The sequence below is a fragment of the Populus trichocarpa genome, unplaced genomic scaffold (genome assembly GCF_000002775.5).
Source record: "Populus trichocarpa isolate Nisqually-1 unplaced genomic scaffold, P.trichocarpa_v4.1 scaffold_25, whole genome shotgun sequence".
NCBI lineage: Eukaryota > Viridiplantae > Streptophyta > Magnoliopsida > Malpighiales > Salicaceae > Populus > Populus trichocarpa.
Window position 1 is genome coordinate 413,516 of NW_026291139.1, and position 18,189 is coordinate 431,704.

The following is an 18,189-nucleotide window of genomic DNA, read 5'->3' on the forward strand; positions in this document are numbered from 1 at the left end:
GTTAAATCTGATATTAAGACAAATCAGATCAAAATGTTTCTATTTGACTAAAATGGTTGCTGCTTCTTGTAGTTGTGTAGTCAGTGATGCTCTCTCTTCCTTTTCTCATCTCCTGATCATGGCCTCTTAATTTTCAAATGCTACTGATGGTCTTTACACTAGGTAACAGGCTCTAAGATTATAAGCAGAGTTTCTACTTGAATAACATGATCAAACAAGCCAAACCATGGCCATTGTCGTGAGCCAGCTTTTTGAAATTTCTCACTTAACTGTATCAATACCTCTAAATGTGTTATATGCTAATCTCTTAAGAAGATGAAACCCCTTTGACGCATACGAGGAGAAGGATAAGAAGTTAAAACTCTCAAAAACCAATATTACTATATTTACCCCTTTAAAGGATTAGAATTGCAATCAATGTGAATGACTTGAGAAATTCGAAAGTGAAAGCGAAATGGTATAATTAAAGGTTAAAAGCAACTTGCTATATCTTATAATATAATCTTTGGTAGGAAAGCCTTTCCTTCCTTCTTATTAAACAATACAATAATTAATTATCATTGATCTATCACTGTAGCTAGCTACTGCAACATTGTCTTCTGGTTGATCTCTCTCAGTATACCGTTGACTTCCTAATTTCTCTTACCAAATTTCTTAAACCTTTCTGATGATCTGTGCTTCCTGTTTCTGATTGAATCGAATCATCTCATCTGGAGTTCAACCATCTTTCTTGCTTGCTTGCAAGGTAAATCCTACTTTCTTTCCTTGTTTTTCTACCACTAATTTTGTTTCTACACCTAGTTGTTTTGGCTCTTCCAAATAGAAGTGCCCATCTGGTTGTAGAGTTTGTGAGTAGGACTCTTGATTGATCAGGTACAACTTAGTTGCTTAATCAATAATTGAACTCAACTCATATTATAGCTTTGTTCTTAATAAATGTTCATTTAGCTATCAACTTCAACTACTTATCTTAAAAACAGCTGCTCTCCTGGTTTCTTTGTCTGTTGAGTGCCTCTTGTCAGGTTGATAGGTGACTAGTTTGACTACTCTTTCTCATATTCTTGTGCTTACATTTTCAGATCAGCTTTCCCAGAATTTGAACATTGAGGTGCGTCCACGCGTTAACTCACTCAGCAATTAGTTTCAGATTCTTTTGAATCCTGGTAAAGTATTTATACTTCATCTTCTTCATTTTGTTGCTGTTATCGTTTTTGGCATGTAACTATTGTTTGAATCCTTTTTCTGTAGACTTCAACTGTGTAAGTTTGGTGTTTTAATAAGGTGTTGTAGAACTTTTATTGAGAAATTTTGGAGTTAGGATCATCAATGGTTTCCAAATATAAATAAATTGATCTTTGTTTTTATAATCCATGCCTTGTGGAGTTCATACCAAGTTCATTGTTTTTTCTTTTTATTTATTCTAGTCTCAACCTTTCGTTTTCCAATTGATGTAACTTCCATTAATTTTTATTCAATATTTTGACTTTGTTTTTATATATAGGGCAAAATGGTTCAGTCAAATGATCCATTTTGGCATCATGTTGAGGAGATGAAGTGTATGTATTGCGGGCGTCAATTTCCTAACGATACTTCCATTTCAAGGATCAAATGGCATTTATCAGGAGAGAAAGGGCATGGTGTTGCCAAATGTGGACAAGTGCCTAAACAAGTTCAAGAAGCAGCTTTTCTAGCTATGCATGGTGGCAAAAAAAGACATAAAAGCATAGCAAGTTCAAGCAATGTTAATGATAATGCCATTTTAACCACTCCACAAGAACAAAACAATGAAGTCGAAAATTTGGCAGGAGATGCAGGAAGGACACAAGCACCAGATACAATGGGTCAAGCACTTGAATTAAGTTGGGTTGAGATCAATGAAATGTTAATGGAGCATGATATAGAGAATGGGACTGGAGGAGTAGTGCAGCCTGGTGGAGGAGCTTGCTCTTCTGGAGGGCTTACAGGCAACACAAACGAGACTACAGGAGATCCATTACCTACTAGCTCTACAAAGCTAGTGGGTCGAGCATTTGAAGAGAATATGAATGTGATATGTTCTTGGTTACTGGATGATGAAGTCTCAACCATTGGCATTTACGGAATGGGGGGAGTCGGTAAAACGACAATGCTGCAACATATCCATAATGAGCTTCTAGAAAGGCAAGACATTTCTCATTGTGTTTACTGGGTGACCGTGTCTCAAGATTTCAGCATTAAAAGATTGCAAACTCTTATTGCTAAATGTCTTGGCTTCAATCTTTCAAGTGAAGATGACGAACTGCATAGAGCTGTCAAATTGTCAAAAGAACTAAAGAAGAAACAAAAATGGATTCTCATTTTAGATGATTTGTGGAACACTTTTGAGCTACACAAAGTGGGAATTCCTGTCCCAGTGAAAGGTTGCAAGTTGATTATGACAACACGATCAAAAAGGGTTTGTCAACAAATGGATATCAAACACAAAATCAAAGTGAAGCCACTTTCGAAGACAGAAGCTTGGACTTTGTTCATGGAGAAACTTGGACATGACAGAGCACTTTCTCCAGAAGTGGAACGAATAGCAGTAGATATTGCAAGAGAATGTGCTGGTTTGCCTCTAGGAATTATAACAATGGCGGGAACCATGAGGGCAGTGGTTGACATATGTGAGTGGAAGAATGCATTGGAGGAATTGGAAGAATCAAAAGTTAGAAAAGATGATATGGAACCTGACGTATTCCACAGATTGAGATTTAGTTATAACCATCTGAGTGATTCAGCAATGCAACAATGTTTCTTGTACTGTGCATTATTCCCGAAAGACTTTGAGATCCCTAGAGATGATTTGATAGCTTATTTGATTGACATTGGAGTGATAGAAGAGTTGAATAGCAGGGAGGCAGAATTTAACAAAGGCCACTCGATGCTTAACAAACTTGAAGATGTCTGCCTATTGGAAAGTGCTAAGAAAATGTTTGATGATTGTAGAAGTGTCAAGATGAATGGCTTGATTAGGGACATGGCGATCCAAATACAACAAGAGAACTCTCAAGGCATGTTTAAAGCAGATTCACAATTAAAAGAATTGCCGGATGCAAAGGGGTGGACAGAGAATTTTACAAGAGTTTCATTGATGCATAACCAAATTAAAGAAATTCTTTCTTGTCATTCACCATGGTGTCCCAGTCTTTCAATTCTACTCTTATGCAAAAATTCAAAGTTGCAATTTATTGCAGATTCATTTTTTGAGAAGTTGCATGGGCTCAAGGTTCTTGATCTGTCTTATACAAATATCACAAAACTGCCTGATTCTGTCTCTGAATTGGTGAGTCTCACTGCATTATTGCTCATAAAATGTAGGAAGTTAAGGCATGTACCATCATTGAAAAAGCTCTGGGAACTGAAGAGGTTAGATCTCTCTGGTACTTGGGCACTTGAAAAGATGCCTCGAGGCATGGAATGTCTATGCAACCTGAGGTATCTTAGAATGAATGGATGTGGTGAAAAGGAGTTTCCTAGTGAGTTGCTACTTAAACTCTCTCGCCTGCAAGTCTTTGTACTAGAGGAAGAGCTAATTGATGGAAGATATGCTCCGATAACAGTTAAGGGAAAGGAAGTAGGATGCTTGAGGAAGTTGGAAAGTTTGAAATGCCATTTTGAAGGTCATTCTGACTACGTGGAGTATCTTAAATCTCGAGATGAGACCCAATCACTAAGCACATACCAAATTCGTGTAGGACTACTGGCTAACTATCATCATTGTGGCAGAAGTAAAACAATTGTTTTGGGTAACTTGAGTATCAACAGAGACGAAGGTTTTCAGGTCATGTTCCCAAAGGACATTCAAAAATTGATCATTGATAATTATGATGATGCAAGAAGTTTATACGATGTTTCCTCTCTAATAAAGTATGCAACTAAAGTGGAGGTCATCAGGATATGGAATTGCAATAGCATGGAGAGCTTGGTTTCATCTTCATGGTTCTGCTCTGCTCCACTACCATTGCCATCTTATAGTGGTATATTTTCTGGTCTTAAAGAGTTCTATTGTTATGGATGTACAAGTATGAAGAAGTTGTTCCCTCTTGTCTTGCTACCAAACCTCGCAAACTTAGAAAATATTGCAATTTATAATTGTGATAAAATGGAGGAGATAATAGGTGGAACAAGATCAGATGAAGAAGGGGTTATGGGTGAAGAAAGCAGTAGCAGCGAATTCAAACTCCCAAAGTTAAGAATTCTGAGCTTGTTTGACTTACCAGAACTGAAAAGCATTTGTAGTGCAAAACTGATTTGCGATTCCCTGAAAGAAATGAAAGTAATAAATTGTCAGAAGCTGAAAAAGATGCCAATTGGTCTTTCGTTGCTTGAAAATGGCCAAGGCATCTTCACATAGCCGAGCTTGCGATAACAGTTGATTATGAGCAATCAAGTATGGGTCTACCATAACTAAATGAGGATCTGTCCTATACAGATTACGTGAATGATCTAGCAGATACATTTATGGATCAATGAGATAGGTTATTTCAACCAACTGTTGGATCATGCTCAAACTTTTACAACAATGAATGAATGGAATCGGTACTCCAACCGGTTTGAAAATCTCACCTTGGGGCCTTGGATTTGACAATTTCTTTTTTTATGATTTTCCTTGTTATTTCGGATTTATGCTTCTTTCTTTTGTATTTTCAGAATTCTTTTTGTTTTCTAGCTGAGATAGGATTTCTGACTTATTTAAGGCTTTGTAAACCTCCTAAGGAGGAAAACTTCAGTATTATTATTTTAGGCTCATCAAAAATTCAGTGTTGTTGTCTTTAACTTTTGTTTGCATCAGAAACTATGAGTATCCAACCTTAACCTTTTTATAATCCACTCTTTCCTTTTATCTTAATTTTTTTTTTAATATTAATGGATATTGTTATGGTTACTGTTGGTATTACAGGCAGATATAAGGTTCCTATCTTGAGGGGCCTATACTATGATGTTTTGAAAATATAAGAGAATAGAAAAAGGCAACAAAGTCCTTGAAGGCTTAGACAATAGATATAAATGAATAAAGAGTATTGTGGTAATTAAATAAACCTTGATAAGTATATAAGATTAAAAACAGAGATGAAAATCTAATCTAAGAAAGTGAGAACCGGCAGGAGAGAAGGGGGAAAGAAGAAGAAGAGAAAAGAGAGAAAGATAAAGGAAGGAGAAGAGAGTTAGAGAAAATAAATTTAAAAGATAAGATTTACACTTTGGTTATGTATAATTATGTTATTTAGCTTTGATTTTCTGTTTCGTTGAAGATTAGGGTTTTGAAAATTTTATTTTGGGTTTGATTGATGAATTGATTTGAATATTATGAGTTAATTGTTATGGATAATGAGTTATTTAGTTGACTTTCGAAGATTTTAAATAAGGATGATGATTTTAATTTATGATTTGTTTAAATGATGAATTTGAGTTAGCGATTTTAGTAAATCAGTAGGTGATATGTAGAAAAATTTGGGTTTGAGGTTGAAGATGATGAAATTTCAGTTTGGTCCCTCAATTTGTGAAAATTATAGTTTAGTGACCCAAGGTTGTCAATTCCGTTCCGTTTCGCCCGGAATGGCCGAAACATTCCATACCAATTCAAAAAACAGAACAAAATGAAACAAATTTCATCTCATTTTAAATCTCGGTCCATTCCGGATTTTTCAGCTAAATTCCGCATGGAACGTTCCGGTTTCATTCCACATGTTCCGTTCCGCTCTTGAAAAGCCATTGAATCAAATTGAACCTTGTTCAATTTAATTAATTAAACCACCCAATTATAAAAAACTCTTTTTCATTACTATTTTCAATAACAATGATATTAATAATAATATTGAAAATTATAATTACTATTTTCATTAACAATGATATTAATTTTTTTAAATTAGATTTATCACTAATATATATGGTTTATATTCATGTTGTTTTTTTTCATGTTTATACTTTGTAGGAATTTGAGAAAAATAAGGGATGCTTTAGATTACATTAGCCTTGATAACATTGACCTAACTTTATATTTAAAATATTTGTGTTAAAACATTTTACTTTCATAATATTTTGATATTTTGTTTAAGTTGAATTACTTTAAGTTAAAGATCTATTTAATCTTGACTATTTAGAAATATTTTAAATTTTAAAATTATATTTGTTTGGCATTGTGTTTGTATTGCATAATTTATAATTAATTTATCTTGAATTTGAATTATGTTTGTTGAATATATATATATGAACAGTACAACCCCAAAACGGCACACCGAAACACTCTGAAACAGAAATATTCCATTCCAATTGAAAAAACGAAACACCTACCAAAACAAAATTGACAACCTTGAGTTTAGTCCCTGAACTTTGGAAACATTACAGATTGGTCCCTGGAAAATAATTCGAGATTCTGGACAGAATTGAGGATAAGTTATGGAAAAATTCCAGTATAGTTATGAATTTATGACATTTCAGTTTGGTCCTCCAATTTGACAAAATTACAATTTGACCCCTACAAATCTGATAAAATTCCATATTTGTCCCTGGAGCATAATTCTAGATTCTGGACAGAATTGAGGATGAATTATGGGCAAAATTCCAGTATAGTCATGAATTTATGACATTTTTAGTTTGGTCCTCCAATTTGATAAAATTACAATTTGTCCCCTAAAATCTGATAAAATTCCAAATTGATCCTTAGCTGTAATATTAGCCTTTTCAGATTGATTTGTTGAATAATTTAGGGTTATTTGGTGAATTTACTTCAAGTTTTATGATTTGTTTTCTTTTGAATTAAATTTAGGGAAAACCATTTAATTTTTGAGTTTTTGTGAAAAATGACTAGTTTGGTTCATAAACATATAAGGTTATGAGTTAGACTCTTATTTAAGTGTATTAAATAGGTTATAAGTTCTTTTCGAGTCGTTTTTTAGTACGTCTTGTTTTGTATTTAGATAATTATGATATTCTACATGCGGAGCATTAGTAGGATTTTCTCCGGTATTTGCTTTCAAATTTTGTTCACTTTTGAGTTAGGTGAGTGGATAATTTTTCATATGCATGAGAAATGATATAAATATTTGAGTTGTTAATATGAATTGGACCATGTTTCTTGATAATATATATGTTGATTATTACTCTTTGTTACGATAAAGCATGATCAATTGTTGAATATGAATTCTTGATATGAGCTAATATATACTTTGAATTGACTTCTAAATCAATAGCTCCTTATTTGATTGTTGTCATGAGTTGAGCCTTGAGATATGAATTTATTTGTTTGATTAAGATATAAACCTATAGGAAGTCAGTAAGAATACCTATGCTGACAAGGCAATGTTGGAATTTGTGCACATTATATCTGAAACACTAGTTGGTCAAGGGAGTCATCAACCTATGTGGACTAATCATCCCACACTATGGAGCCTCATGCTCATTACATTTTGATTTTTTGACGAGTTTTGTCTTATGATATTCTTGTTATTACTTATTTGAGAAACTTTCCTATAAGAACCTAAAGCCATATTTGTATATAAATTCCTCATTATTGTTTTACCTCGTGTATGTATATTGAACGTTATCTATCCACTAAATAGTTGAACTCACCTTCTCATTATTTATTTTTTCAGGCTTATATCTTATTAGTTGGTCACTTTTATTGGACCTTTAGAACCTGCTCTTTTGGTTGTAATTAATAATTTTTCTTTATGTCTAGTTTGTGCTTCACAACTACGAATTTGTATTAACTCTTGTATTAAGATAATCAAATCATATTATGAAGTTAGTTTTATTATTACTGTTTCGTTGAACTCTAATTGAGTTATGTAAATGATAAGTTTGTATGTGAGTTTGAGTTCATATAGGTATGAAACTCTGGAGGGAAACCTTGTCTATGTGCCAATCATGGATATGAGAATTGAGTTGTGACATTTACCTCCTAGCATTGCTTCCTTGACCACACTAAGATTTGTAAGCAATGAGGATATCTGAATATTGTTTTTATGTCTATATATTGTGTTTATGACAACATGATTTTATGTTTTATTATACTTGTAGGAGGATCAGTGACTTAACAGGAAGAGGGTCTTCCTTCCCACCTCTTAGTAATATGGAACCCATAAAAACATTGTGAGTTGGAGTTCTTCTAGTCTTATGTCCTTTTCTGCTAATGGTCTTGTCCTTTGATTTGTTCATGACATAGATATAAATACTTGACAAAAAGATTTTCTGTTTGAATCACTGACTCAATTTTATCTTAGAAAATGATTTTACTGAAGTTGCGGTTCGATCATCAAGGTTGCCTACCACAGTCAGCATCAGAAAAGGCCAGCAAGTTAGCTTGAGTCCATGGAAGATGATTTGCTTTAAGTAGTGCAGCAGCCTCTTAGTTGTTGTCCAGTGGGTTTGAGTTGGTTTTTGCATGAATTGGGACAGCTTATTCACAGCGAAAGAGATGCCTGGTCGAGTGAGGGAGAGGTATTGAAGACTTCCCAGAACCCTTTCTGTATTCAGTGCTATCAAAGGAAGCAGTACCATCATGGAGCTTGAGAGGAAGGCTTGTGGAAAGAGGGGTGCGAACTTCTTGAGCACCGTTCATCTTTGTATTATGCAATAAATCATGGATGTACTTATGCTGGGAAAGGAAGATGCCATCCCGAAGGGGTAGGACTTCCACTCCTAAGAAATAATGTAGTGCACCCGTATCCTTCAATGAAAAATTTCCAGCCAAGTTGGTCAATAATGGAACACACAAATCTGGACTTGTTGCCAGTCATAACAGGGTCTTCCACATATACTAGAAAGTAGCATATAGTGCTATCATAAGTACAAACAAACAGAGATGAGTCTGCTTTTGAATTAGCAAAACCAAATTGAAGTAGAGCATTTTTCAGAGTCGAATACCATGCCCGAGGGGCCTGTTTGAGAGCATAAATAGCTTTGTTGAGTTTACAGGCATGATCAGGTTTAGATAAATCTTTAAAACCCGGTGGTTGGAACATGTAAATTGTCTCACTAAGTTTCCCATGTAGGAAAGCATTGTTCACGTCCATTTGACACAAATCCCCCCCATTCATCACAGCAATTGACAAAACAATTCTAATGGTGGTTGGCTTAATGACGAGGCTGAAGGTCTCCTTGTAATCAACTCTCGGCCGTTGGTGGTAGCCTTTAGCCACAAGTCTGGCCTTAAACCTGTCAATGGTTTCGGGATGTTTGGTGACAGAATACCTTGTAGATTTGGTTCATGGAACGAGTGGTCATGCTGTGGGTTCTGGAGGTGGGATGGCGGGGAGGCGGTTCCAAACAATGAGCTAAGGTATTACCTAGGGCTGAAGGTGGGGCGGCAGTAGAGTTCTGATTGGGCAATAAAACAGGGGAAGTGGGGGCCCCGAGGGTACAGCATGGGAATCCAAATTCAATGGAAAAGATAAATCAACGGATGGAGAGAGACAAGGAGTACCTGGAGTTGCAGTGACAATGGTGATAACATCTTCCGGTGGCCTGATGGCGAAGAGAGCATCACGGGTGGCACGGGGACAGGAGATGAGTGTGGAGTCTAGACTCTAGAGAGTATCAGGGGAGGATGGTGACCTAGAGAGGAATGGGTTTCTGTTAATGGCTTTTGGGCCTTAAAATATAGATACGACGTCTTTTTGGATCAAGACACGCGGAATGGGCTTCTGGCCACAAAGAGCCTTGTAGGGGGTTTTATTTTGGAGTAACGATGCGGGTTGATGATTTATATAAGATACGCGGAATCGGCATCAATCAAGAAGCAATGTGAGGCGACGACGATGTCGTTTTGAGACGACATTTTATTGAGGGGTGTGTGTAGCAGTGGTAAAATAATTAATACCATGTCGAGAGAAAAAAGATTTTAAGCTAAAATATTCACCATTATCAGAGTTAGCATAATAATTGTGAAAAAAATTAAAAAAAAACTATAAAACCAATATTTTTCTTAAAAAAATTATGTTGAACAATGATACTGTAAAATAAAATGAGGCAAAAAAAAATTATTAATCCGTGTTAATTTTTCAAACATATAATCTGGATCATTAAATTATAAATATCTTAAATAAAAAAAAAAGTGAAGTTCAATTCTCATCAACTCAATCGTTGAAGAATGAAACAACGGGACAAAATTAGTTGCACAAAAAAATCTAAAATAAAAAAAAAGTAATTAAAAAAATGAGGGTGAAATAAAAATAAAAAAATAAATAAAAGGGAAACCAAATATATTTAATTGGAGGGTTAAATTGAAATGAAAAAACAAATTTTGAGAAAAAAATCAAAAGAATAAGCATTAAATTGAAAAAAAATACACCATAAACTTAGACTGAACGATAAAATTAAAAATCATAAAAATTTAACAAAAGAACCAAGAAAAAAAATTAGAAATAAAAAAATAAAATTAAAATTAAAAAAAATATATGACAAGCAGTAATTCAAGGAATACATTAAAAACAAACAAAAAATTCATAAGAGACCAAGAAAAAAAAAATAACATAAATTAAAATGTAAAAAATAAAGAGTAGGAACATATATATATATATATATAAAGAAAAAAAGCATGATAGCAAACCATCACCAATTAAATCGTAAGAATCTTGAATCATTGCTCAAATATTTTTCCATTTCTCCTCCTATTTCCTAGCTATTAATGAAGAATTTAGCATCCTGGGGCTTCTTTTTCTCCCTTATATTCATGTCTGAAACAAAACTTTCCATGCTCTGCTTCAAGAAATCAACGTGAGTTTATCTTTCCGGCCTAACATCTATAAATGCAACATTGGTTTCTTTTAGTTGGACAAAATGCATTTTTGTTCCTCATTGTTAATTACTATACGAGTAAATATTTCTATATCTGAATCCTTCTTCATAATTTCAACATTTCTCATAACATTATTTCTAGGGGTGGTTATTTTCGGTTCGGTTCAGTTTTTATAAAAAAAAATAACCAAACCGAATTTTTTTTTAAAAAAACCGAAACAGGTTCAAACCGACCGGTTTCGGTTCGGTTTTTTAGAATAAAAACCGGTTCAAACCATTTTGGCTCGGTTTTTCTGGTTTGGATCGGTTTTGGCTCGGTTTTTTTTCCAGTTTGGCTCAGTTTTTTTCAGTTTGGGTTCGGTTCAGTTTTTTCGGTTTCAGGCTTATAAAATCAAAACCAAACCGAACCGGTCAGTTTTTTCAAAATTCTAATCGATTTAATCAGCTTTTTTTATGGTTCGGTTTTTTCAATTATTTTTTTCTAATTTTTTTAATTTAATTAATTTTTTAATTTTTTTACTCACCGCTAATTATTCCTACCAAGATGATAAAGAACTATGCATGAGGCGCTTCATGGACGATGACAGAGGCGGATGCTTATACTGAAGCCAACATGTCTGCTATATCCAATGTATCAACTGACAATGCACGTCTCTATATATACACAACAGCACGTGTTTTTCTCCCCTCGCTCTCACGTACTATGGACTTTGCCTCGTGAATGAGAATTACACTGTAAAACTTCAATTGTCTGAGATTATTTTCACAGATGACAATTCGTTGAATAGTATTGGGAACCGTCTATTCGATGTTTATATCCAGGTAACCAAACTTTTTCTCGTGATTCTTGAGAAATGACGCCGGAATTGTATGTCCACACTTGCTTGCTAATCATTACTAGCGATGAATCTGTGTATATTGGGAAAGGTGGTTCTGAAAGAATATAACATTGAAGACGAGGCTGGTGATGCTGGCATAGCCCTTGCAAAGACATTCATTGCAACAGTAACACATCATTCTTTAAAGATCCGCTTGTATTGGGCTGGAAAAGGGACAACTGGGATTTATGGTTAGATTCAACGTTCATCTTGACTTTAATTGTCATCGTTCTACTCGAACGTTGAAAGCTCGAACTTGAAAAATTCCGATGCTGTAACTGTATAAACCATTCCCCATAAAAGAGAACTTTGTTTCTGGTAGTTTCTTCCAATGAGGTCCGCTTTGGTGAAGTAGCATATTTAATGTTTGTCCATCTCCATTCCAATCGTTTGTTTCATCTGAAAGATTTACACAAACACTTGATGCGAGCATCTATGACACTTGTATTTGCTCATAGACTACCAAATTAATTAATCAATTCTCTTAACTTAATGTATTTTTCTTTGAAGATTTGAAATATTGTCTATGAATTCGCTAACTCTTCAACACTTTCCTGTCAACTAGAATTACTCTGCTCAATATTCTCTCTCTTAAAGATACTGAAAACAGAACAGAACTTTTTCCATGACATTTAAGTCTGAAAAACAGGGAAAAACGCAATGTTCAGTCGCTATCTGGTGTATGGGTTGGTGGTGGCAGGGCTGCGTGTTGGTTTCTTCAAGGATAATCCATTCTGTCATTAGCGAGCCGAATTGCTCCTCGGCAACCTCTCTGTCATGATAATTGCATATGTTCGTTCTGATAAATGCATCTTGCCTTCGGAAAAAAATGTGCAGCACACGTTTTCTTCAATTATGGATAAGAAATGATCCCTTTTTTTTTAGAAGAAATAACGATCCATCTTAAAGGCCTTCAGATTTCAACACATGAAGGGATGCATACATATCTCAGGAATTAACATTAATGGTGGAGGGATAGCTTTTAATTGCCACTGATTTCTTGACAAAACGCACCGTACTAAGCTGTCGTTAAGCCGCTACTAATGCGCACCGTTTCAATAAATTGTAATTCTCATTACTGGGAAGGTTGTCAAGTCAGCACCGTCTTCTGCTCTGCCTAAATATACCGGCAGTTGCAACAGAATGGGCATGCAAAAAATGAATGAGAACTGCTGTGGATTCCCTCTCTTCTCGCCGTCTTTCTCTCGCTCCCTCTCTCTCCTTCTCTGTCTTCAACACAGATTGGAGGATTCTTAATCGGGTTGTTACCTCTAGATCGTGATCTTATACAAATGTGATGTATGCAGGAATAATATTGGTCTTTAAATGGTTTTATTTCTTAAATAAATCAAAGAATTTAAGTTAATCTCTTTTCTTTCTTGTTTATAAAAAATCTACTAGACTACTTTATCCGTCCCAAAGTATTTGAGTAATTAATATTTGAATACAAAAGATACATATTTAAAAAAAACTAAAAAAAAACATACAATCTGTTTTATATATTTAACTGAGGGTCTATTCCATAACCCTATATGTTTTTCAACTAAACCAATCATTTTTTCCCAAAACTCAAAAATTAAACAGTCTTCTTGAAATCTAATTCATAAAAAAAAAAAAATAAGACTTGCTAATAATGAACTAAATAATCCTCAATTATTCATCAAACCAATATGAAAAAAACTAATATTACAGCTAGGTACCAATTTAGAATTTTAGTAGATTTTTAGGGGTCAAATTGGAGGATCAAACAGAAAATGTCATAAATTCATAACTATACTGGAAGTTTGCCCATAATTCATCCTCAATTTTGTCTATAATATCTAATTATGCTGGAATTTTTATCAAAATTTTAGAAGTCAAATTGTAATTTTCTCAAATTAGAGAACTAAACTGAAAATGTCATAAATTCATAACTATACTGGAAATTTACCCATAATTCATCCTCAATTCTGTCCAGAATTTCTAATTATGCTCCAATGACCATTTTATAATTTTTCAAAGTTCGGGGACTAAACTGTAATTTTTATAAATCATAATTTTTATCTAAAATCTTCCACAATCAACTAAATAACTCATTACCCGTAATAATTTACCCATAATATTCAAATCAATTCATAAATATTACATTAAACTTATTTTCTCTTACTGTCTTTTCCTTCCTTTATCTTTCCCTCATTCCTCTTCTTCTTCTTCTTCCTTTTCTTTTCTTCTCTCTTGCCGGTTCGCACTCTCAAATTTCAGATCCCTTTTTCTTTTTCTTTTTTCTATTTATACTTAAAAAAATTTTCTTCAATTACCACAATACTCCTTATTCATTTAATCTACTTTTAAACCTTTTTCTATTCTCTTTTATTTTCAAAACATTACACACTGGAACTTTGAATATTGGGAAATCTGGCATTTCTTCCATTCCAAGCAAGCTAATGACTAAAGGAAAGCATCTTTCTGCAATTTCTATTTCGATTGAACACCATAACCTCTTAGCAGCAGGATGGATGAAAAAATAAATCATCTATATCCATGCTCTCCTGACTACTTGGAACACCTTGCTTAAGACATCAGGAGATCAAGATATTTAATATGAAATTCAACACAAGCTGATGATCCCAGTTCTTTGACAAAAGCAAATAGTAACAGGAAAGTCATTAGCGAGCCGAATTGCTCCTCTAATGCGGGACAAAAAATAATAAGAATTAAAGCAAGAAAAGAAAGAAGCTAAGAAGAAAAGGCTAAGAAGAAAAAGCAAAGAAAGAAAAGAAAGGGGATTGGAGATATGCAAAATCTGTAAATTTTCATTAATCATTAAAAGTCCCTTAACATTTAGAAAAGTAGGGTATTAATACTAAAACCCTAACTAGAATAAGCGATTGGGCTTATGACCCACTAAATAAAATACCCAACAATAATTAAATCAAACCCAACGAATAAAGCCAAATTAATAAAACTCAACTAAAAGTTCATATAAATTAAACCCAAAAAATAAGCTAAAGCTCAATTTCTCAATGGTTTGGGCTATCTTCCATCGTCTATGATTATACGTGTGCGTAAACAATGTTTCTGGTTCGGTGTCCCCATCAATTCTCCAAGGGTTGGAAAAACTCGACCCCGTCGAGTATAGGTCAAGGCAGCTCCGATAATGCTCTCAAAGATAATGATCAAGCTGTTCTGATGTCTCTCTAATAATCCAAGTATAGTCTGAATCTGGTCGTCGAGGCTATATACTGGGATTTGCTGAAGTTCATCATCCCTGGTAAAAACAACTTGTGCATTCAAAGTAGCATTAATATATTCCTTTTGTGCCAAAGATATGGATAATGAGATAGGGGTATCAAAAGAAGCATCAGGGATATGTTGTATTTTATAAATACTGAGGTCTTTCATGTTAAAAGTAGAGCTAATATCAGAGTTTAATGGCAATTTAATGACATAATTATTTGATTTAATCATTTGCAACACTTTGAATGGTCTAACACTACTTACTTGCAATTCATGATCGGTTTCCAAAGGACACCGTTCAAATCTAATCTGTATCATGAAATAATCTTCAACATTAAGTGCATTATGATACTTAAGTAAATCAGCTCGAAATTTATGTTGTTCATTACTTGCTTGAATTTGTTTCATGATCTCAATATGAAAATTATGAACTCTACATGGTAACGACTCAGCTGACTTAGATATCCTATCGTGAGGAGATATGGGAAGGTGTTTTATAGGCTTATCAGGTTTGTAGCTATGAACACTAAATGGTTGAGGGTGTGGAATGAGACAAACATTGTTTGAAACCTGTGTAGATATGGTATGGACACAATCAAGTAAACTAGGATTATCTTCATCTTCCTCATCATGTGCATGAGGTAAGGGGTTAAGAAGCTCAACATGTTGCTCTAAATTTATGATGTGTTGGACACCAAGCATGTGGGGTGAGGAATTAGATAATTTAGGAGGACTAATATCATGAGACTCTTCTAAGACCATACTTATCTCTATAGGTGATTCCATTGAAGAGTTCCCTAAAACTTCCTCTACCATTAAAGTAGACATATCAAGCTCTTTCTTAACCTCATTCTCAAGCTCACGTGGACTTATTGTGTTAGGTCCCTCTTCTTGCACATCCTCGTCATCCAAGTCACTAAAATCCTCAAGATTTGGCTCATACACTTCAACACTACAATATTTCTCTTTACCTATATCCTTATGTTTTTGGATGACTAAGGGTTTAGAGGTACAATCTAAAGAGATATGACCAAAACCTAGACAATTAGTACACTTAACCATTGAAATCACCTTAGACACTTCATTAATAACTCGTTTGCCTTTATCTTTCTTATAAAGTTGGGAGTTACTAGGATTAAGTCTGTGGGGTGGAGCACTTAACAAAGAATCACTACTTCTGAATTGGGACCTAATAGGGATACTATAAGAGTTATGACGATTCTTCCACTGATTCTTTGTGACCGACCTGTAGTCTTTAACTAAGGTATAAGCTTATTGGTTAAGGGTAGATACACCTTGAAATACAACTTCTCTTCTAAGATCATCATTTAAGCCTCTACAAAATCTATGCAAAATCATGGCTTCACTCTCTCTTATGGCACATCTAATCATGTAATCGTTAAACTGCGTTATATACTCATTGATAGACTTGTTCCCTTGTCTTAGATTGTTCCATTGGTCTAAGAGTTTATTCCTATAAGACTGGGGTAGGTATTTCTCCTGAAATTTTTGTTTCATTTTGATCCAATCAGTTATAGGAGGTTTACCTCTCATCTCTAAACAATCCTCAACATCTCTCCAATAAATTTTGGATTCATCAATAAGCATCATCTTAGCAAATCTAACCTTCCTATTATCAGACAAGTTATGCCACTCAAAGAATCGATCCATATCACGAATCCACATATCAAATATCCAAAGGTCATGACAACCATCAAAAGTGGGGGGTTTTATTTTGTTAGGACTCAAGACTCGCTCATCAAAGTCATCATGGTTAGAGTAACCTAAATGATAGTCATACTAGTGGCGCTCAGAGTGAACTTGTCCATAATGATTGTTCTTGTGATATTTTTTGGTCTTTGAGTGTCTTATTCGAAAACTCTCTTGGGGCTCAATTCTTTTAAACATGTTGATCACCTAAGTTTGCAGTGCCCTTTAAATGGTCATAAGAACATCACTAAGGGTTAAGTCTATGGTAAGTGTAAACTTAAGCTTGGACACTAGATGATCATAACACAAAAGCATGCAACACTCACTTAGAAATGAAATTGAGATCACAAATGGTTCTTGCAAGTGAAGTCACAATACAAAAATAAAGCTAATCCTGTCTTTTTTTTTTCTTCTCTTTTTTTTTTAATGTGGAGATTAATCAAGAACAAATTACACTAATAAAATTGTAAGCATGTAATACTAGATTCTTAAGTGTAAATGATTAATCAAACATGATATCACAAGCAAGAACTCATAATTATCAAATAGAATAAGATATTAGCTATCACTGATGAAAGAGGTTGATGAACAAAAATTAACAATTAAATGACAAGTGAAAAACCAAGAAAAGTAAACTTCAACACATATGGGAGAGTGATTCACTAACTAGAGTGCTGGGAGGAAGCTGGAATTTGCTGGAGCTGACATGGCAAACTAGATAAATGGACTGCTGACACGGCAGATGACATGGCAGGATACGCTGATGTGGCGGGGTCTGCTGACGTGGCAAACGACGTGGCAAGAACTGATGTCGTGACGGCTGACTTGGATGCTCTGACGTGGCTAGGTTAATTATTTTACCAGCTTTTGTTTCCTTCTCCTCTATCTCCTTAGGTGTAGTTGCTGGCGGCGCACGCGTGACTGCTGAAGGCGAGGACCACCACGGTCTGTTGAAAATGGTGGTTGCCGCCGGTCAGTTCTACTGCTCTGTCGGTCGCTAATAGTGGGGGGCGATGATGGTACTGTGGATGGTCGCTGGGGCTTAAGAGGACGACACTGGCTGAGGCGCTGCCTTTGCTGCTGTAAACCCGAATCGATGTTGGTTGTGATGGGTGTTGTGGGTAGCGGTGTCTGGTGGTTTGTGGTTTTGATTTGGCTGCTGAAGCTGCAGGTCTGCTGTGGTTCTATGGAGGCGCCGCTGAAATGGTTTGGTGTGATCTATCAGCGGCGTGGAGAATGGCCTCATGTAGGAGAATCTATCGCCGTGGGTCTTGGTGTGACCGGCGTTGAGGCAGAGTTTCCGGTCGGCGTTGATGCACGCTGTAATCGGCGTCTTCCAGATTTGTTGAATATTGCGGCGGAGGGGAAGATGAACAGTGTTTTTTTTTTTTAATCAGAACAGTAGGTTTTTTTTTTAACAGTGAACAATTTTTTTTTTAGATCAACTGGATCTAGGATTTATCATAAACATTGTGGGTCGTTTAATTGTAAGAACAATTAAAACCCTAGCTCTGATACCAAATTTGATGCGGGACAAAAAATAATAAGAATTAAAGCAAGAAAAAAAGAAGCTTTTAGAGAAGAAGCTAAGAAGAAAAAGCAAAGAAAGAAAAGAAAGGGGATTGGA

The 18,189-nt window shown here is 34.9% G+C and overlaps 2 protein-coding genes and 1 long non-coding RNA gene across 3 annotated transcripts in view; 2 read left to right on the forward strand and 1 right to left on the reverse strand.

Moving 5' to 3' along the window:
* Positions 1-514: 514 nt before the first annotated feature.
* On the forward strand, positions 515-4,777 carry LOC7465884 (probable disease resistance protein At4g27220). The gene is given in 4 exon segments (XM_024592317.2): positions 515-745; positions 1,080-1,163; positions 1,502-3,430; positions 3,432-4,777. Coding segments are annotated over 2 exon segments (1,947 nt in total). The 5' UTR covers positions 515-745; positions 1,080-1,163; positions 1,502-1,507; the 3' UTR covers positions 3,456-4,777.
* The window catches only part of LOC127904829 (uncharacterized), a 51,783-nt gene continuing 36,831 nt past the window's right edge, over positions 3,238-18,189 (reverse strand). Inside the window, exon 3 of the long non-coding RNA XR_008058268.1 lies at positions 3,238-3,284. This is a non-coding gene — a long non-coding RNA (uncharacterized LOC127904829). The remainder of the gene's footprint in view (positions 3,285-18,189) is intronic.
* LOC7458875 (probable disease resistance protein At4g27220) overlaps positions 17,310-18,189 on the forward strand; it is a 64,790-nt gene continuing 63,910 nt past the window's right edge. The window contains exons 1-2 of the mRNA XM_024592325.2: positions 17,310-17,409; positions 17,457-17,534. Of these exons, the coding sequence (XP_024448093.2) occupies positions 17,310-17,409; positions 17,457-17,534 (178 nt within the window). The remainder of the gene's footprint in view (positions 17,410-17,456; positions 17,535-18,189) is intronic.